General features: G+C 34.7%; 2 protein-coding genes across 5 annotated transcripts in view; both read right to left on the minus strand.

Annotated features, from left to right (window-relative positions):
• Positions 1-10,707, minus strand: part of LOC120112342 (DNA repair protein REV1-like) — a 36,925-nt gene extending 26,218 nt beyond the window's left edge. For 3 of the 4 annotated variants that reach the window (XR_005513847.1, XM_039131395.1, XM_039131394.1), the window contains exons 1-8: positions 10,640-10,707; positions 9,409-9,872; positions 5,687-5,824; positions 5,386-5,518; positions 5,206-5,294; positions 5,030-5,080; positions 4,447-4,650; positions 1,289-1,408 (exon numbers count right to left, since the gene is read on the minus strand). Coding sequence is in view for 3 of the 4 variants with exons in the window: in XM_039131395.1 (XP_038987323.1) it covers positions 1,289-1,408; positions 4,447-4,650; positions 5,030-5,080; positions 5,206-5,294; positions 5,386-5,518; positions 5,687-5,824; positions 9,409-9,872; positions 10,640-10,673 (1,233 nt within the window). In the remaining variant the exon portion in view is untranslated. Of the gene's footprint in view, positions 1-1,288; positions 1,409-4,446; positions 4,651-5,029; positions 5,081-5,205; positions 5,295-5,385; positions 5,519-5,686; positions 5,866-9,408; positions 9,873-10,639 lie in introns of those variants that run through there. The other variant, XM_039131396.1, reaches the window with a different exon arrangement.
• Positions 10,708-10,792: 85 nt separating this feature from the next.
• Positions 10,793-11,932, minus strand: LOC120112509 (DNA repair protein REV1-like). The gene is made up of 3 exons (XM_039132062.1): positions 11,687-11,932; positions 11,379-11,526; positions 10,793-10,915 (listed from the first exon to the last, which is right to left on the minus strand). The coding sequence occupies exons 1-3, from the start codon at positions 11,851-11,853 to the stop codon at positions 10,793-10,795; spliced, it is 438 nt and encodes a 145-aa protein (XP_038987990.1). The 5' UTR covers positions 11,854-11,932.
• Positions 11,933-22,203: the final 10,271 nt, after the last annotated feature.

Raw genomic sequence — 22,203 nt, forward strand, 5'->3', positions numbered from 1 at the left:
TAGATCTTACAAAGATGATGCAGTGACGAAATCTATGCAAAGCAAGCAATCTGCCTTAGAATAAGATATGCTGATAATTTAAGTATTTTCCTTTTAAGTTTGTTTTTTGATATTTTCTGCAGAGAATTGATGGCCAAGTCATAAAACATTCATGATTACTTGTGTATGGTAGATGGATAAAGTAAAAGATAAAGAGTGATATGGAAGGAGATAAACAAGAACCCATTTCTCCTAACCATGCATATGGTGTCACACAATGATGGATCTCTGAGAAGACTTCTTTTGGAGTAAGAAGAGAATACAGTTTTTAATTGACACAACAAACAGGCTAACATCTTCAGAAAACCAGATTAGATCTCATGATCCCACCAAGGACAGCTGCAAGTTTGCAACTAGATCACTCAGCAGTTCTTAAAGAGCAGAAACTTGAATAATATCTCAAAAATATATTGAATCATCCTGCTCATCTATAATCCACCTGGTTAGATGAGAAAGATGGTTTGCTACAAAGATGACTATTCTGATTGTAAAAGGTTTAATTTCTTTTACTAGTTAACAGCCGAATTGTGCATCAACTGGAGACATCCTTTCTTAACCAAACTGAAATTTAGGTGTACCAATCGCTAATTATAGCCACTAAGCCCAAAATTTTAATAATAATAATAACTGTTATCTTTAGTTCTTCACGTTAATTTTTCAAATTCAATTTTCAGCAATTTGCAATGTTAACAAATATCTAACGAGAAAAAGGACAAGAAAGAACTATCACTGGACAAAAAATAACACAGGGAAAGGGGGTCGAAAGGGCAGATGATCAACTACATACTATGATCAGATGAAGCACGAGACAAAATTGTGTATAAAAATCCATAAGAAAGTTTACAAAAAATAGGTGAAAAATAAACGGCAAACATGGCAAAGAAAGATCATTCATGTGTACTCATATGATCGATTAACGTCTGGATTTTCTCTAATCCTTATGACATCATGCGGTTGTAACATAGGAATCAAGTCGAACCAGAAGCCCAACAGCATTTCAATTAGAACATCCATCCATCCTAGTAGTTTAAGAACCACTCCACTTTTGAAAACATTCTTAATACTTATAGAATCTAGTGAAAGACTGGATATCATATGATTTGCAATCAATAAGTCAGCATTTCATGTCAAATAATAGATGACCAAAAATGTAATATAACAATTACGAAAATATTTCTCACACATGTAAGGAATTGCTTAAGAAATAACCCTCAAATGCAAAAATTCATTGTTAGATAATGTAAAGAACCTTCGAAACCATGCGCAGCTGGCCACAAGTCTGAACTTGCCTGCTTTTCAGCTTCTCTTCTAGAGCATGCCCAATGCCTGGAAGTGCCTTGACAGGAAGACTGTTTAAATAGTCATCAACCTAAATCCAAGCAGTATGACCACATCATGTGAGAAAAGAGTCCACTGACCAAAGCGGATGTTATCTCACCTTGAAATAGTCAATACAAAATGGTAATCTATAATATGGCAACAAGCAGCAACCAGTGACACAAAACTAGAAATTAGATTAAACATTAACCATGGTCGCATAAGAACACTTAGATAAAAAAATTACATAAACATTGAAGGTAAGATAGAAAAAGGCTACTGCCAATTTAATCTTCAGATGCACAGATTGATGATGACAAAATATATGATGATTGTCGCACTATTAAAAAGTTCATCACAGCAATTCAAAAATTGACTGATTAGTTTTATTTACGTTAGCATAAAAATAAAACTAACACTTCAAATCCATGAACCATAATGACTATCGAATATACTAAAATTCAGTTTCCAAATGTTGGTAATATTGGCAGAGTTCATGGAGTTATGATTTAAGATAATTAGCACATGCAGAACTTGATTTATAGAGTCAAATACAATCATGTCCAAATAACATTAGTGAAAGAAGACATGGACCTGCAGCCTCCACGGATAACCACAACAGCTTTAGGATTAGAAATTCTGCCTCATCATCCATGGGATCAAGCCAATTTTGTCCCTTATGATATGCCAAGACTAGTTTGCCTAGGTTTTTGGTGTTCACCTACCATCAGATCACTCAAGCACCAGTGCTACAGAACATTTTACAACTTACTGAATTCTTGTAAGTAGAACAATTGCATAAAGTTCACTTTTTTCAATCTCATTGAGTTCTGAAGACCATGACATGTTCTTATTTGTCTTGCATAATTCCAAAGTTCTTCTGGTACTACTGGCTCAGGAGATACTCTTATTTATACCATTATACCCAAGGGCATTAAGAGGATAAGAAACTGAAAACTATTTTCTCATTCTCAAAGCTATCTTCTCTAGTTTCCAAAAAAATGGAAACTATTTATTATTAAATAATGTTTTTGTCTGTAGAACATTGCAGGACACCAAAACATGATTGTTCACTAAGTGAACCAAATAAGCAAGAACAAGCCCCAGAAAAAACCGCCCAAGTTGGTTCTCACAATGAAAACATTAAGGACATAAGCATGCACAATCCTTATAACTTTATCATCTGAGAAATGGTTATTAAATTAAGAATACAAAAATTTCTGAAAAATTATGTGGCAAGATGACCATTCAAGTGATACACTTCAAATGCAAATGTCTGTGAGAAGTTTCAAAAGGCCAGGCAGATACCATAATATCAATATTCAAAGAGAAAATATGAATATATCAAACAAAAGGTTGAGTGCATTTATCAACACACATATAACAGAGCTGATGAATGGCAATCATATACCAAATATCCTTTCCTTGCAAATCATGCACCATCATATACTCCTTCATCTTGAATTAGCCGTATGCATTGCATGCACTGTGTTATATTTCCATGTTCGATGAATAACAGTTGTCAATCAAATAGTCTTTCCTTTTGAACCAACAATATCTACCACGCATGCTCTATGACGTTACATCATTCTATTGGATCATTTTATTGGACCTTTGAGAACTTATTTTTTAAATCAGTTTTGGCTAAGTCAAATGAGTTTCATTTTGGCAGTCTTGGTATTTTTTAATTATGGTTTCAGCATTATGTGCCAAAAAATAAAAAATGAACACAAGGACAAGTATAGAAAGTAGAGAAAAATAAACCAGGTATTTTGCATGTAACTTTGAAGTATGTTGTAAAGTTTTAAATCTTTGATAATGTTTCTACATTTTCATGCATTTTGTTTAGAAAACTGCAAGAAATTTTTTAAATATCAAATGCAAAAAACTGTCAAACTACACTATATATAAACCAATAATTTCTGTCCAGAAGCAATCTGGACCTTTGATCCTTATTAAGTTAATCTTAGATGTTCAAACTGCACTTCCAAATTACATTCCTAACCCCCGGATTTAGTGTTTTAAGAACATGCCCATCCAGCTCCCCGGAAAATCTGAGCCTACGGAAAAAACTTGAAGATTCGGAAAATCTTAGATGTCCAAACTGCACTTCCAAATTACATTCCTAACCCCCGGATTTAGTGTTTTAAGAACATGCCCATCCAGCTCCCCGGAAAATCTGAGCCTACGGAAAAAACTTGAAGATTCGGATTTGGATTGGCCGACCTTCAGATTGGCAACAATTCTAATCCTAGTGAGATAGGCATCTTGATCGCTAATTTTAGAATTGGTTATGCACTCAAACATTGGATCCTTCTACTCAAGACAATTGGATGAATTAAAATTTTGACCTGACAGTCTGATTCATAGTTAGAAACAAATAGTCCCATAACACAGACTTCTCAGGATCTGCAGTTTACTGAATTCAAACAGGCAATGCATAGGACGGTCCCTGGTTTGAGTTTCTAATTTGGATGGTTAAACTGAAAACCAATGAGTCAATTCACACCTCTCCTTTTCCTTTTCTTTCTTTCCTCTCTCATTCTTCTTTTCAAGAAGCAACAAAGAACCAGCCCTCTTAACATCAGCATTTGTAGATCAAGAACCAAGGTGACCAACTATCTTTGATACATCATGTATTTAGTTTTTTTCCCCTAGAACATTCTGTAACTTCGATTTTAAGAATGGGAAACATGTAATAGCTGCAATACGATAGAAGGTTGACTGAAAATTCTGGCTTTTTTAGAGATCTTTGACAAAAATTCTTTATTATATTTAGTTCATAAGCAATTTGTTATGTATGAAAGCATGGATTTCTGTTTTTTCCTAATAAACAAATCGATAAGTTAAGTTTTCATTTTACGATAACTTTTTAACATAATAGCGAGGCTGAGGATCTTAGAAAATGAAAATTTATAATTGACTATAAAATATTTGAACTTGTTTGAAGATTATTTTATGATTCATTGATGATTATTATATAAAGCATTTCGATTTTAAGAATATAATTCGTTTTATTATCCTAACGATGTGGATCAATTTTAAAATTTATGACTCAATAGTTAATTTATCATGCAGGCAAAATCGTACCTTCTCAGATGGGATGAAACATTGACCATTTGGTTTAGCTGATCTGGTAGCCAGACGAGCCAGGAGTAAGTTTTCAGCAATCCCCGCACTTGCTGTACACCTTGTTGTCCCAGCAATCTCCATCCTAATCATTGATGCTATTTGCTCAGGATTATTATTTCCACATTCTGTAACATCTAGAAACGCTTCATCACAGCTTAGTGCCTGCATTTTTCCAGCAGATTATCAGCAAAAAAGCCAAAAATAGTAATGAAAAATACTTACTTACATCTTAGCTTGCATATACAGAAGCAAAGCAACAGTGCTGGTCTAAAGCTTTGATAGAAAAGGTGGGATCGATGTTATGGTGACAGCTAGTTGGTAAGAAACATGTCAGACTACGAGATGGATATTCATAATGCTAAATAGGAATGGTTGCTGCATGAGGGTCCATAAAAACAACCCAAAGATATCTGGGATAAGGCTAGGTAGCCATGGTTATGGTTTATCTTAGCTTTCAAACACCTACATGTGATATCATGATTATTAAGACAACGTTTATAAGCCTTAGATGAGTAAATTAATTTGGAGTGGCATCACAAACCTGAACTTTGTTGCAATGCTTATGCAATATGCTATAAAACTGGTCAGCCACCTGCAGCAAATCAAAATAAGAGCATTAAAGCAAGCATAACAAAAAATATCTGATGATAATGCGGCTTCAATATAATGAAGAATATGTATTAGATGACAACAGCATCAAAATTGTTAAATCATTACCTCCTCATAGGCCTCAAAGTCGTAAGGAACAATGACAAGGTGAGGACAGCGAGCCTTGGCATCTCTCACAAACATCCCAGCTCTCACACCTGAAAGCCAACACATACATTACATGGGCATCATAATCCATGATGGTTGAAGTCATATCTCTAGCAAGTAATTTGGCAACAAATTAGGCACCATAGTCTCGCGCAGGATAATTTGCAGAGGATATTTCTGCTGTTCCTTTGGGATTGTCTGAATGGCATACCGCTACAGGCTTGTCAATCAACTCAGGATAGTTTCTAATGATCACCGACACAAAGAAACAGTCCTATAAAAAAAGGAAGGGGATGTTTCAGGATAAAAGCGAAATAGCTCAAGACATCACTAGGCACAATAACATCAGAGGTAAGAATTCAAAACAAATTTCAAAAACCTAATATTAGTCAATATACAAGTTATGTATGAAATGTTCCAAAAGTGATAAAAAGCAGATTACCATGTCTATATGGATAATAGCATGTTTCTGCATGTCAGAGTTAATATTAGCTTTGCCGCCTTTAACTTCACTCAGCATATTGGAAAAGCGTTTGCGATACCGATTCCTCCAGGTTCCAATAAAATGCAGCCTAGAGTTCTGCAGCACCAAATGCTTAAGCTGAAACTACTCAACAATCGCTGCAGTTATATGACAAAATTCAGAGATTAATTGCAAACACATTACGCATGCAAACAGTGTCATGCATTCACAAACCCATGCATACATACGCACAGGCATACACTCGCATGCATGCATGCATGCACAGGCACATGCAGATACACAAGGTAGATCTATAATGCAAAAAGAATAGAAAAGGAAACTTTTACACCCAATGTTGAATTCGGAGTGGCAGATATAAAATGAAACCATTGAATATGATCTATTAAAATGTCTCCGAACAAAGCATTATAAGTTTTAGAAACTACTTGCCCATATGCATGCCTGCATGCATGAGTGTTTGCTTGTGCCTCAATGACAAGCCTTAAATAACCATATAATTATCAGCTAAAATTGTAAAACCAACAAGCTTCAACCCATCTCCCATAAGTTGACTTAAGAGATCAAAGTATGGTCCAAAAGGTTTAAGAATTAAGATATTTTACAATTAAATCTAAACTTGACCTCAACCCACAAAATGGATGCCAAATTCCAAACCAAGACAATTTTGGGAAAGACAAGAACCTGTCACAAAACCTAGAAAGCTAATTAGCGAGTAAAGAACAATCCTATAGGTCACCAACATAGTCTAAGCTCATAAAACTGGGTATGAAGCCAGCAAGATTTTGCTAGCCCCAGAAAGCATCTAGACAAAGAGGGGAACAAGCAGGTATAACATAGGGAATTGCATTTATATTTTGAGGATCAAAGTGCAAAAGGGATAAATCAAAACACAATTCCTAGTTAAAATTGTCAAATGTTCAAGGCACACTAAGATGCCAAGCCTAGCCACAAGGCACACATCTTGGTATAAAGAGGTGCAAAAATATAAACAAAAATAATAACGAATACATAATATTAAACATATTTAATATTATCAATTAATCAAGACAAATGAATACAGTTCAGATTTATGCATATACGAAGGGATATGGTCTGTCAAGGAGAAAGCAATGGGATGATCAGTTCTGTCCCCTATTTCTGACAGACAGAAACATAGCAGCAGCAGCAGCAACTGCAGAAGTTGTCAAGGCACATTGCCACGATACAAGGCATGAAGTGGCGCCTTGGGCATGCCTTTGACAACATTGCCCAATCAGTATTATCAGCTAAATGTAAAGAAAGCCCTGAGCTTTGCTATTGAGTTGTTGAACTCTGAAAGCACTGGATTAGTTCATTATAACCAAAATAAGAACTTCTAAAGCTATAGGACATTTATGACATCAAATACCTAAGGAACAGAGGCGAACACATGGAATTGCAACTAATCCACCGAGAAAGTAATTGTTCCATGCTGTTTTCTGAACAAATCATGGAAATGTGATCACAACTCGGTCGTTGGAGGAGAGCATGTAAGGCCTGAATCTAAGCTTGCTTACACAGAAACTGCCACAATTTCTACGCCCTAGATTCTGAAGCTTTAAACATTTTTGACAAGCAATTGACATGCTTATCAAAGAATGGTTAAAGGATACACATGTACTGGCAGTTATATTCTGAGGACAAGTCTCAAAAATTGAAATAATCATCTTGGCATGGATGCATCTTATTAAGGCACACAAGTGATACGGAGAAAAAGATGAAATGTTTTAAAATCAAACATATTGTTGATTGGCTAGCTCATCTAGCTAGTAATAATTTAAAGCTTGTTTGGCAAGAGTTTATTGGGATCACTGCTTCCTTGAGATCTCCCCTCAGGGGAACTCCTCTCTCTAATGTTTCGAACTTTGAATAATGGAGAATTGGAAAAGAAAAAGGAACGAAAAACAAAGATGAAAGTACTCTTTTTAGAGGAATAAAAATTAAGTACTTGAGAAATAGAGAACCTTTAGAAAGACACTGCAAGTCCTATATAGTTGTCATATTCCATTCAATCCCTAACCATCCATCAACAGATTTTATAATATGCACTAAGCATAAACTAACATTTTGTTAAAAGGCTAGAACGAGCATACATAAGTTATTGAATTCTAAGGACAAAGGAATTGATCAGCAATTGGATGGACCGTTTAAAGCTAACCTAATCTTAGATCCACAAAAATGATCAACATCTCAAACTATACAATATATTGGCAGTTTCTTCCACATCTTGACTCAATCTCAACTGATCAGTATCTAAAACTATACAAAATATTGGCAGTTTCTTCCACATCTTACCTCAATCTTAACTGATCAACATCTCAAACTATACAAAATATTGACAGTTTTTTCCATATCTTATTATATGGTAAGACATGGTCAGTGGTAAATTGTTGGGTTGAAAATTTTCCTAAATAATCAATTTCTTTTGCTACTTAGATCGAATCAAAAGCAATAAGCCAATAATTCAGCAGTGGGCAGGTGGAACTTCTGCCTACTGCTGTAACTGTTTACCATATATTAGCCAACCTCAACTTTTATCATGCATAAGAGCATTTAGATCATGGCCTTCCAAATTTTTCAGTATATTAAGTTAAAAAATATTAATGAGTCAAGGAACAAATTCAAAAGATCCTGGTAATGCTAGACTACAATTCTATCTTGTATGCATCACAGACTGAAATTAGTGTCTCTCATATAGACACTGGAAAGCATATCTTTACATGTCTGAGTACGTTGATCACATCAGTAAACAAAAAACTCATTTTACGAGGTTAAAAAGATGATATTCAAAAGTTTAACCTAGCTCAGACAGTCAGACTGCAGCCCTCGTGCATGCCTTCTTACTCATAACTTCTTCATATATAACTGCAGGACCAGCTTTATCAATGCATTGCTAACATATTTCAAAATTAAGCAGAATTTATTGGAAAGATTGAAGTAAATGTTAAAGTAGTATTCAATGTCCAGACAAGTATAGCCTGATCTACAATATGAAAAATAATGCAACCTCCTACTTCTAGGAATCTGGAATTTGACATAAACAAATATCATTCACCTCTCTGCAAAATATTGAACAGCTTACAGATATCTACTCAACATTGGTTAGCACGAATATTTCATCATTAAAATTCAGTTCTCAGGAAAAATGACTGCACCTCTCTATTAGATTTTAATTAATATTTGTACCACATGGCCAGTAAGAACTGATTTGTCATTCACATGCCACAAGATTCGCAGAGCAGCTACCACACTATAAGGTGAAGCTCTGGATATTTCTCAAAGGCCCCTCTTTTACAGTTCAAGATGTCTCTGATTATGATGAGCAAATTAATTAAGTTATCCGAGATGACAGATTTGAAATTAGATAAGTCTGATACACAGCAGAGGCAGGGAAGTAGTAGAAAATATCAGGAAAGTTCAACACTACTTTAACAGAGGATTGCCAAACCATATAGACGCATATGTCACCACCTAGAACATATGAATGAATGTCCCATCAATGCAATCCATGTTGAAATTAGGACTATGTGTCTATGAAAGCATTGACGAAGAAACAGAGGCATCTCTATTATGAGAGCAAATTATCAAAAATAATATCTAGGAAAAGCAGAAATAAAAAGACAATAATCATATAAGAAGAAATATTACTTTTATCATATTACCCTGAAATAATTCTCAACAAAATTTGGATCTGTGAGAGTTGAGTGTGATTGATTGGAAGCTCTTGCACATTTTATATCTGAAGCTTCCTTACAATTTTTGCTATACATGCAACTGCTACTATCCATGTACGAAGGTCTATGCACACTTGTATCAGATGCTTGGACAACACTGTGCTCATCTTCCAGATCAGTAAATTTTGCCTCTGTACTTATCTCTTCACAGGTTTTGTCATGCACATTGCTACCTAGCTCTCTACATTCGGAAACTTGGTCCTCTGCAGATAATACTGTGTCCTTAGGTCCCTCGTCCTTCGATAATGAGCCTTCAGCATCAAATTTCACATTCTGATTTACAGGAGTTTCAGCATTTTTCAAACTCAGGATGCCTTTGTGAGAAAAGAAAGAAGAAAGCTTCTGTTGTTTAGAGGTTTTATTCACAAGCTCCTCTAGTTGGTAAGGAACCCCTTAAAAGAAGAGAGAAAAGTCATTAGCCAAAACATGGTGAAACTAATTTTGAATCATCTCAGGGTGAGACATGGTATTTTAAATCGTATGGCAAAAAGATCTAATAGCACATGTACTCCAGCTTAACGTCCTTACTCATGCACTAACACATCCACACGCCCAACAAAATTGCATTGTCTGCATAATAGATGCAGCGGGTTCTGGATACATACCCCAAACTCATATGTACTAAACCTAATCATATGCAATGGTAATAACCATTTTCAGGTTGCTAACATGCTTGAACCACATATCCACATAAACATAATAATGCAACACTGACAGCATTATGTAATATAGATCTCAAAAAGAACATATACCATCATAAGCAAGATTATAGACATGACCATGGGCATGGTGGTATCAATTCAATCTTAGTATCATGTTCCCCGGACCGAGCATATAAATATTCAGGTCCTTCCTATTTCTATCCATGAAGAAAATGGAAAAAATTGGAAGCCACTAAAGGCAAGTGACTACCCTCGTCCCAAGATTTGGAAAAAGAAAAAAAAAATACTAGAACTCATGACCATGAACATACACTGCAAAATGCCAAAAACAAATACAAAACATGACTTCAACATGTCTTAGAAAAAAATGAATAGCCCCAATCTTTTCACTTAAATGATCTCAGAGATAGATATAGAGAGAGAATCAAATGTAGAGCTGCATGGCAAGAGATACTTAAGAGATGGATGCATTTTAAAGAGGATTAAAAAATATTTACAACTCAAAAGTTTATTAGCTGCCACACAATCCATCACCCATGCAGTTTTCACAACAGGGAGACCTCGGCTAAATGCCCTGAAATTAAAAAATTATAAGTTAAGCATCAAGAAAGGAAATGAACAACATGAAGCAGATTTAACCATCAGAGTTCTTAATACCTGAAGTTCCTCTTTTTACCATCAGGAAGGTGACTGCAAATGATATGAGTCACTGTATGCGTTGAGAAGTAATTCTCAAACCGCCCACCATGCTTCAGCATATATGCCTTTAGTTCCTGACAACCAGTAACCCCAATCAAAGTCAGTGCCCGGTCTCCAAATAGTGCCGAACAAACTATTACGTGCATTTATTAGAAATTACTAGAATTACAAACCCCACCCCACCCACCCCCCAGCCCCACCCAAAAAAAAAGAAGAAGAAGATCCGGGTCAGTGGTGGTGAGTCAAGGAGTGTTGTGGTTTTAAGTGGACAAAATGTGATATTATTCACGTATAATTATAAGTGGTCACTGCAGATCTGCAATTGTTGTACAAATGATAGCCATTGCTGGAGGCCATATAGGCATGCTACCTGCTACGAATGAAAGGAGGCTTTGTTTCTGGGTATTCTTCATTATCTGAAGAGCTAGAAGGTTATGATTCACCTTGAATCGAATAAAAATTGAGATTACTTTATCCTCGCATGGGATCAAATTAAACTGCACGTTTAAAGAAAACGGAAAGGGGAGAAGGAAAGACCTGACTGGAGGGAACAGTGAATCCATCGACGAAAATAGAAACCCCATGGAAGATGCCCTTCTTCCCATCACCGGAATCTTGAAGGGATGAAGTGGAAGCCGCCGAATCGAATTGTTCTCGCAGCTTCTTATTCTTCTCCACCATATAACTGTCGCAAAAATCATCCACAACGGAAAGATGACGACGGAGAAAAAGAAAGAGAGATTGTACCCAAAAAGGAGAGGGAGGGAGAGAGAGAGAGAGAGAGAGAGAGAGAGAGACCATGGAAGTTTGGAACAAGTGAGAGGGATTAGGAGAAGGGAAGGCACCTTCCGAAATCGGCGAAGGGGGAATTCTTGGGGCGGAGAGAGTTCCGAGGGTTTCTGATTCGGGGAAAAGGGCCGGAGGAGTCGGACATGGTTTTCCTCTTTTTGGCGTTGCCGGAGGCCGACGAGGAGGAGGAGGCGGCGGTGTGAGAGGGAGATTCGAAGGCCATGGTGAGAATTTTTGGGGGGCGGGGGAGAGCCCGAGAGGGGAATGGGTCGCCTTCCCGAAGAAGGAACAAGAAGGACAAGAAAAAAGAGCGGGCAAAAGAATCGAAAGAATCGAAGAGGATTTTGGAAAGTTTTCGTTCCCGTACCCAATACTTAATAAACCGACCTACGGACTTCGCTTACCCGGCTTGTCCTGGAAATTTTTCGTTCCCGTACCATAGAAACTATTTATTTATAAAAATTTTTAACATGTATATCTCCTAAATATACAAAATTATATAAATATTTTCATAAAATTATTATTTATACTTATATTTTTTTACATATAAACCTATACCATTTAATATCGTTAAAAAATAAATGGCTTAAAATTAAAATGACTGAAAATATCCTCATGGGTAGATATGAAAAAAAAAAAAGTTGTAAGGGTATATATGCAAATAGCAACTTTACGAGAGTATTTATACAATTTCTCATATTTAGAAAGGTATATATTCAAATATTCTATTAAAAAATTCAAAACTCAGTTGAAATTTGTCAAGTCTTTTATGATTCAATTGGATCAATAAGTAAAAAAAAATCAGGTCACATTGTCAATTTTTTTTAAGATTTTGACTCAGTCAAGTTGAAATATTAAGTGATCATTTTGATAGTGCTATTCCCAATTTGATTTTGATATAATTATCATTATTAAATCTAAAACATCTACATATTCTTCATTATTTTTACAAGATTAAAACATATTAAATTTAAATTAATTATAGATACTTAGATTAGTAAAATATTTTTAGTAATTTGTAAAAATTAAGTTGTTATTTGTTTTTAAGGCGAGAATTTCGTAAAAGCAACGTGATTGATTTCATAAGAGTTGATATTAACATGATATAGTCCTTTTTGTTATATTTTTTTCATTAATGAATTATCTTTTGGATTTTGATTATTTTTATTAAAAATTTTTAAGTGTATATCCTCCTAAATATGCGTAAATACATAAATACCCTCGCAAAGTTGCTATCTACATGTATTTTTATATAAAGTTTTCTTTTTGCATATCTACCCATAATAAGATCTTTCAATCATTTCAATTTAAAATCGTTTATTTTTTAACAGTGTTCAGTATGGATACATATATAAAAAAGAAAGTAAAAGAAAAATATACATACAAAATAAGTATTTTACAAGGGTATACCTACATATAATTTTATGAAGATATTTATATAATTTTATATATTTGGAGGATATGCATGCAAAAAAAACTTTTATCTATTTAACAATATTTTTTGATCTTTATTGTAGAAACACTTTACCTCTATAATTTTAAAAAAATTGTAATTAAACCTTTGAAATTATTTTACTATGCCAATATCGTTTTACCGTTAGTATGGAGAGATACTTATTATTTCCCACTAACTACTTGAGGGCAAAATCAAAAAGGCTCAAATTTTTATCCTTCTCTGCATCTCCTTCCCATCTTACCCTGATTTTAACGCTAATCAAGGTCATGCGATTTTGTTCAAACTTTGGTTCATTCGCTGACTGGTGTGCGACCGTGCTCAAGCAAAGAGATTCAATCATTGGAAATACCGAACACTTTATTTTGAGTCAGTACTCTACGTTCTAGACCACTACTTCAAGTCTAATGAAAATAAGTTTTTTTTTTTTGTAGGATTTTGTAATTTTTCCTTCATTATGGTTTGGTTTTGAAAATTTGGCCTTTTTGAGGGTTTGGTGCTCGATATAGTATATATTAGGATCAATCGTGACTTGATTAAGTACTTTTAAGTCAATTATTATTTTATATATCATAGGATGTAGAAGTTTAATGTACATGATGGGGTGACTGGCATTTCCTTAATATTTTTTGCCTTCCTATTTCTTCTACATATCAGAGTTATGTGTTATAATATTATTCATGCCACAAAATGTACCATGTTGGGGTTAATGTTATGGGTTTGTGTAAGGTTCGATCCATTAGACCAGCCTAGATGGTATGGACCGGCCGTTTAAAACATTCTTCTCCAGATTGAACAGAGATAGGGGTCCTAGGGTCACTGGACTCAAGCGAAACCATAGGGCTTCTCTATGAAAAAAAAAATGAACTATAGTGATACATAATATGTATAATAAAACTGTCGTGATATATGATAGGTATATCGAGACTGCTACTATGGTGATATAATGCATGCATTTGAGCAGCTATACTGGTAATACTCGGCGTGCGGGCTAGCATGCTTTATATATATCTTTAAAGCAATCATTCAATTGCCAAATTATTGATATATGAACCTTATTGTTATACCATCAGTTATGTATATGCTAAAAGCTGTTATCATATTCATGTGGATGTGATTGTTATTGGGTTGTAAAGTTCATACCACTCTATTGCAATTTTTTCTAGAGTCACAAGGTGCTTAGTCTCTGATGGGGTGAGTATCAAAAGAAATCTATTATAGTAAATCCTACATATCTACTAATATTAAATTTAAAACAATAGTAAGAGAAAATAGTCTGATTGAAGGCAGGTCAAAGCGCGTAGACGTTGTCCCAAAGAAATGTTTGCCCCCACGTACGGGTCTCCCGGCAATCCTCCTCAAAGATACGACAACGCTAAACTTCTTCTTCGGTACGTCTCGGAAGAAGCCAAATCGAAGCCGATCGGACTTGCAGATCCAGCAAAGAATGAAATAAAAATAATAAAATAAACTGAATAGAATTGCAAAAATAAAAATCAGAAGTGGCTAAGAGAAAGAACTTTTCTCCATAATTTTTTTGATATTTTTCTCTAATTTTTTGTGTCCCGAATAAGATGAAATCAAGGGGTATTTATAAGAGTTTTAAGTGGGGCTATTTTGGTCTTTTTGAGGATGCGCCCGCAAAGATTTCGCGAATGCCCCAACGGGTGTTTCGCAAAATTCAAACGCGCACGCGGCCAAATCTCGGGCCGTATGCGCATTTAAATGTTTCTAACAATCCTCCACAAAAATTTAAATAATTTTAAAATCAAAATAAAATGCTATATATCTTATATTATGTAATAGATGTAGGTACCTTTCGATTTGAACATTCACTTAGTAACAATTGATTACATCTGTAGAGCCAAGGTGGTCTTAACCTTGAACCTTGGTCCATGGCTCAGATTAAATCAACAGCACACATAATATAGCCCGATCAGGGTTCTAAGCGGGTTGTGCTAATATGGCCATGCGCAGGTATCTTTCATATGCTTTTTAGAAAATCGTCCATTTTTCATAATCGCGGTCTCACGACTGCACATATAGGTGAGTCCTAATAAGGAAGCTAGCAAGGAAGCTCATGCCTCTTGGGTCTCGGACTCATTAAGAGTTATATAAACAAACTCATCCTACCGCTTGCTTTTATAAGCACTAGCACCATAGGGATGAGGAAAATATAAAACAATGCTCCTCTTAGTCACACTCCGGTTTGTTTCTACCCATTAAACCTTTTAAGGTTGGGTTCCCACCGTGGTGATCTATCTTTATGGGCTAAGCCTCATCCCCCTCGACGACTCTAGAACTACTGTTCTAGACAAACCTTGTATAAGCTGATCAGCCAAATTATTTTCTGATTTTACAAAATTTAAAGCAATAACATTATTTTTCAATTTGTATCTTAATGATTTATGACACACTTTTAAGTGCCTCTTCATTTTTACATTGGCATTTTCTTAGTTGCACTTATCTATTGCAGATTTACAGTCACAATGTAAGGAGACAGGTGGTAAAGGTGACTCATCTACAAAAATGTCTATTAGTAGATCTCTGAGCCACTCAGCCTCAGTGCTAGTGGTGCCTAAAGCTTTCAGTTCAGACTCCATGGTACTCCTAGATATCAAAATTTGTTTAGTAAATTTCCAAGACACAGCAGCACCTTTTAGAAGAAAGACATATCCTGTGGTGGATTTAACATCTAAAATATCGCTGATCCAGTTGGCAACATTATAGCCTTCTAGAACAGCAAGAAACCTACTAAAGTACAAACTATAAGACTTGGAATCCTTAAGATACTTAAGGATTCTCTCTAATGCTGTTCAGTGATCTCTATTTGGATTAAAAGTATATCTATTAAGTCTATTCACAGCATATGCTATGTCTGGCCTGGTATAGTTTGCTAAGAATCCTAGTGAGCCTATGATTTGAGCATTAGTTGTGTGTGGACCCTTCTTCTTGGATTGAAGAGGTGCAGTCTTCTTATAGAAGCACTGGGAAGATAAATGGTGGAGGCAGAAGGTTAAGTTTGGGAGGAGGACGAACTCCAGTTTGGGTTTGGATTTTGGCGAGTAGTAGGTCGTGAAGTAGTTGGGTTGGACCCGTTATCAATTTCAGTAATGCTCTCACCTATGGCTGAGATCAACCCTAATATGGTGAGCCAGAACCGCATTTGGTTCTGCCACCTCCTAAAGTTATGGTCATCAAATTTTTCAGATTTGACACTAAGGTGGTCACTAGTGTTAGAAGCCATAGGTTCAAAGTTAGAAAAGAGACACACCTGAATAAAGGTAAAAAGTTTATGTCAATAGATTGCACTAATATTTATATTGAACTTTGGATGTCTAATTGATATATCTAAAAACTAATAGCCAGATCAACTCTAGATCGGTGGTGGAGCACGAGGCTCACTTAAGTACCAACTTTTCTTAAGCATGTATGCTTTTTTGACAAGCTTTTCTTTGACACTATTAGTTAGTGGATATAGTCACTAGAAATTACACAAATTCAATTTTTAGAAAAAGCCTAAGTGCAAACTTAAATTTGAATTTTTTGTTTGAATTTTTTGAATTAGTAATAATTGATTACTAATTTAGTGTTAACAAAACAAATATTGTAATTAAGATCTAAAATATCAATTTAATAAATTATAAGATTTATTACTTTATTAGAATAATTGATTACTAATTTTGTGCTGGTAAATCAATTATTGTAATTGAGATCTAAAATGTTAATTTAATAAATTATATAATTTATTATCTTATTAGAATAATTGATTACTAATTTTGTGCTAGCAAATCAATTATTATAATTGAAATCTAAAATGTCAATTCAATGAATTATAAGATTTATTACTTTATTAGAATAATTGATTACTAATTTTGTGCTGGCAAATCAATTATTGTAATTGAGATCTAAAATATCAATTTAATAAATTATATAATTTATTATCTTATTAGAATAATTGATTACTAATTTTGTGCTAGCAAATCAATTATTGTAATTGAAATCTAAAATGTCAATTCAATGAATTATAAGATTTATTATCTTATTAGAATAATTGATTACTAGTTTTATGCCAGCAAATCAATTATTGTAATTGAGATCTAAAATATTAATTCAATGAATTATAAGATTTATGACGTTATTAGAATAATTGATTACTAATTTTGTGGTAGCAAATCAATTATTGTAATTGAGATCTAAAATGTCAATTCAATGAATTATAAGATTTATTATCTTATTAGAATAATTGATTACTAATTTTGTGCCAGCAAATCAATTATTGTAATTGAGATCTAAAATATCAATTTAATGAATTATAAGATTTATTATCTTATTAAAATAATTGATTACTAATTTTATAATAACAAATCAATTATTGTAATTAAGATCTAAAATGTCAATTCAATGAATTATAAAATTTATTATCTTATTAGAATAATTGATTAAGATCTAATAAGTTAATTCAATGAATTAATTATTATGTATTAACCAATTTTCGAATTTTTCGTTTGAATAGGATCTGTAAATTACTCTTTGAGGAGTCCAAATGGAGGTATGATAAATTTCTTGAAGGTTAAACAAATTATTACCTTTTTAGAATAATTTACTGAATTATATATTACTAATAAAAAAATAAACCAAACACTTCTTTGGATTGTTAGCAATATATCACCTAAATAAGCAGATAAATCTATAATCACAATTAATGAAATTCTTAGAAGAAAAAATATATATATTTCTTCGGCATCAAAATAAATTTATTTTATCAAAAAAAAAATAATTCTAGCACTAAATAAATCTATTCATTTAATATATTTAAATCATAAAGTTGCAAATCCTACCGATCTATTAATATTAAATTTAAAACAAGAGTAAAAAAAAAAATAGCTTGATTGAAGGCAAGTCGAAGCGCGTAGACGCACGCTGTCCCAAAGAAGTGTTTGCCCCTACATACGGGTCTCCTAGCAATCCTCCTCAGAGATACGGCGATCTTAAACTTCTTTTTCGGTACATCTCGAAAGAAGCCAAATCGAATTCGATCGGACTTGCAGATGCAGCAAAAAACGAAATAAAAAGAATAAAATAAACTGAATAGAATTGCAAAAATAAAAATCAGAAGTGGCTAAGAGGAAGAACTTTTCTCCAAATTTTTTTGATATTTTTTTCTAATTTTTCGTGTCCTAAACAAGATGAAATCAAAAGGTATTTATAGAGGTTTTAAGCAGGGCTATTTTGGTCTTTTTGCGGATGCGTTCACGCCGTCCGTGGAGATTTCGTGGATGCCCCAACGGGCATGTCGCGAAATTCAAATGCGCACGCGGCCGAATCTCAGGCCGCATGCGCATTTTAATTTTTTCAACACATTATAGAAATCGAAAGCATGATCAAGAAGTTGGGTTGTCAAAAAATTGAGTAGTTCTGTTACTTAATCTTAGGGCAGCTACTTGATAGATTGAGGATGTCGATAGCTGACAAAGATATATTGGCCATGCTGGCTACCATCAGAGGGTGAACAGTGCGGCAATGTATGTGCAGCATAGTATAGATGATATGGACCTGCACTTTGTAAAAGCAACCCTACACTTCCATCCACCTAGGAAGATAATGATGATATGATAAGGAGGATTTTGGGTTGGATGTGGGGTTAGAAGTTATAGTTGAGTCTACTCGGGGTATTGCTGAGATTACTGATGAGGACATAGCTATAGAGGATGGTAAAGAGGAAGAACGAGGACAAGAAGGTATTGGAAGAAGTGTAGGATTAGTAAATGTGACCTTACAAGTCTAAGAAAAGATATGTAAAGATATTACTAGATTTTTTTTAGTACTGTATGAATATCTAAAATCTATCTAGTATTTGTTATAGGACTAAACACATACTAATACGAGTTCTAACACACCTCTATTTAACTTTTTGATAGCCTTGTCGAGCTAAAAATCTGAATTCATTTAAATATATTTATAAATAACACGATTGGGTCATGATAGGCTAAAAATAGATAACGTTTGTTCCACATGAATCCATCCTAGACCGGGTCTGCCCAAAGCCCAACCCATTGGCTAGCAAAGATTGAGATGTTGGCGGAGCAGGAGCATAAGCTGGCCAAGGGGGTCACCAAGGTGATAGCACAGATGAAACAGAGCTTTATTTTTACCGGTGTGGTCGAGGTTCAAAACGCATGGACGTCCATTAAATATGGGAACCGGATGCTCCCCGCTTGGACACACACGATGAAAGTGCTTTCTAGTCTGCTGGTACTGAGGTGGCACCGAAGTAACGTACTTACACATAGGTGAGGCACCCAATGAAGGAAACCCACGGGTTGGAAAGGGTACGCGGAATCGTCAAGAAAGTTCCTCCCACCGCCTGACAAGCTGTTGGTTTTGCTCCTCTCCATCGTGCTTATTTATTAGCCGTTCTTCTTTTTCCCTGTCCGGTCGGTCTTGTGCATTTTGTACACCCTCTTGCTGTGTTCAATTCGAAGTCAATTGTAATAAGATTTTTGAAGAAAGAGAAGCAAGAGAGAACAACCAATTCGAGTCATATTACTAGTACTCAATTAGCAAGCCATAATCACAAACTAGTGGGGGCCGTCATGGCCGGAGATTAAAGATCAAAATGATTTCCGCCCTGACCAGATTAAAGATTAAAGTTATGTAAATAGTGAAAACTGGAAAAAAGAAAGGAAGAAAAACTTTGACAAGATTAAAGATCAAAATGATTCTGCTTCAAGCCTTCAAATGACATGGATCACTTCCCAAACAATGAGATAGAAAGAATATATTTGTGCAAATGGCTGGCATCGGCAACTTTTAAACAAAAGTTGTCCGACAGTCTGGCCCAAAACAATATGAAGTGATGCCCGAAATCCAGCACATCATTTGCATCAATGTCAAAAGAGAGAGACCTCTGAACCTTTTGGATTTTGTTGTTGGGAAATCGAAGTCTTGGCCAACATACTCACATACAATGATACAACTCCTTCACCTTGCTACGATAATTGGTTGGATCAAGAGGTAGGCCAAAGGTCAGTGCGCACCTTTCCGTACAATATATTTGGAGTCTGGTGAGATGGAGCATCTCCTTCGCTGCGAGGTATATCGATCATAGAGTTAATAGGGCTGCAGACTAGGTGGCATCCTTCGTGCTCGCTACTTGGATTATATGCTCTAAACCAACTTGACATTTGCTCTAGGAGTCTTCTAGGATACAATATTTTTTTTATTTTATTTTTTTGATGAATTTATACTAGAAGCCTAGAATAGTGTAAATTTTTCATCTTAGCCAAAAAAAAAAAAAAATCACCTTCACCTTGACGTGGCGGCTGGGCCAGCACAAACACACAACGCATCCATAAGCAGGGTCAAAACACTTGTCCGACCTACTTGATAGCAACTACTCAACTGCTCCCGCTAGTATTCTTTGCATCATATCTTTTTATGTTTGAACTTAGAAAATTCTTATGCTTCCAATATCTTAAAAATTTAGTAAAACTTAACCGGCAGTTCCCATGTTGGCCATACTTCAATTATTCATTAGTTGTTGAAATCACCATTTTTTCTAAAAGTTTAAGCTGATAGAATGAGATAGATTTATTTATATATTTTATGATACTATATTGAAATCACTACTTTTATACTTGAAATTTCTCCTGATGATTGAGTTCTCGGGTCTCATGTAGATCAATAGATGAGAGAGCTAAATATTTGGAGTATGCATGCTTCAAACCAAAAGAAAAATCTATCTAATGAAAAGAAAAGACAATTGATTTGTTGAGTGCACCAAAAGAAAAATCTCAAACCACCTAATTTTATCTCGGTTGGATGGTGAGCACCTCCATCCCCAACCGAGCGCTTGCACTTGTGGGAGGTCCTTGTCCTCACCCTAAGACTGAATTCTTTATACTATGTTTTTTTCAGGAAGTTCATATTATCGAATGGATATTATTTCGAAGAAAACTTTTAGATATGTTTTTATATTAGAAAAACATCAAATATGAATTGAAAGATTACCCGAATGTTACTCGATGAATACAAAACAATATCAATATGGATGCTGGGATACCAAAATCTAATATGCTGATGCATATTGATCATATTAGTGCATATGGATGGCATGTGAGGACTCATGCATGCATATTTTTAGTTCCAGAAAGATTGTTTCCTGGGAAGCTCTTCATTATCCATACCAAGTAAAAAAATTCAAATAATATCTTCTGACTAAGCCTTTTCTGGATAAGATCCTAGATTATTATAAAAGATATCAGAGCAAATCTGTCCATGATCTTTGTAGACTGAAAGATGATGCAGTATGAAATCATAAGCCAATTATGATATTTGTGATTAAATTTTAGGATTTGATGGAGTTAGACGGTTAACTTAGCGAGGATATTAGAACTCAAATGAGAAAAGTATGTGAGAACTTGTCTAGGGTATATTTAGTACCAGATTAATTATGTACTTAAAAGATCTTGGATATTTGTATAAGGCCAAAAAATTCAAATAATATTATAAATTAAGCAAGATTTTAGGTCATTATAAATTACTAAATTCTCTATTTTGATGAGTATACTTTCAATAAAAAATGATGTGAATTTTGTTACTGGTATTTAAAGCAAATCCCCCCCCTCCCCCTTTTTCCTTTTCTCCTTCTGTTTCACTAGTCTTAACAAGTCTGACCCACATATGGGAGGATGATCATGTGCTCAATAAATAAAGCTGGGCCATGAAACCAATTGGTATGGAGAGACGCTGTATTCTTGTAGCCTGGAACAAAAACAGATTCAGAAAATTTTACAAGCACTTATTTCTCAAAAAAAAACAACAGAGAGAGAGAAAGAAACGCAAACAATTGCTTTTGGACCCGGCACCTACTTAAACCTAAACGTGATCTCAGATGCTGATTGGTGTGCCTAACATGATGAAGTCAAGCGAGACACAGTAACATCACATGCATGCATCCATGATCATACATCTATCACTAGCAGAATCTCAAGCATGTACCATAGCTATATACGTGCTAGTGTGAACTTGAAATTAAAGGTGACAAATTGCCTTTGGCCCCCTATAATTAAAATAGTTCCCTCATGGGGTCCAGCCTAAGTCTCTTTGAAAATGTTG

The sequence above is a fragment of the Phoenix dactylifera genome, chromosome 11, assembly GCF_009389715.1.
Source record: "Phoenix dactylifera cultivar Barhee BC4 chromosome 11, palm_55x_up_171113_PBpolish2nd_filt_p, whole genome shotgun sequence".
NCBI classification, from domain to species: Eukaryota; Viridiplantae; Streptophyta; class Magnoliopsida; order Arecales; family Arecaceae; genus Phoenix; species Phoenix dactylifera.

Bases quoted from the DNA above. Each gene is read 5' to 3' on its own strand.
- LOC120112509 (XM_039132062.1), bottom strand. From the start codon at position 11,853: ATGGCCTTCGAATCTCCCTCTCACACCGCCGCCTCCTCCTCCTCGTCG. The intron at 11,527-11,686 runs GTGCCTTCCCTT...TTTTTGCGACAG, and splicing joins CCCTTCGCCGATTTCGGAAG to TTATATGGTGGAGAAGAATA. The intron at 10,916-11,378 runs GTCTTTCCTTCT...ACTGGTTGTCAG, and splicing joins TCACTGTTCCCTCCAGTCAG to GAACTAAAGGCATATATGCT.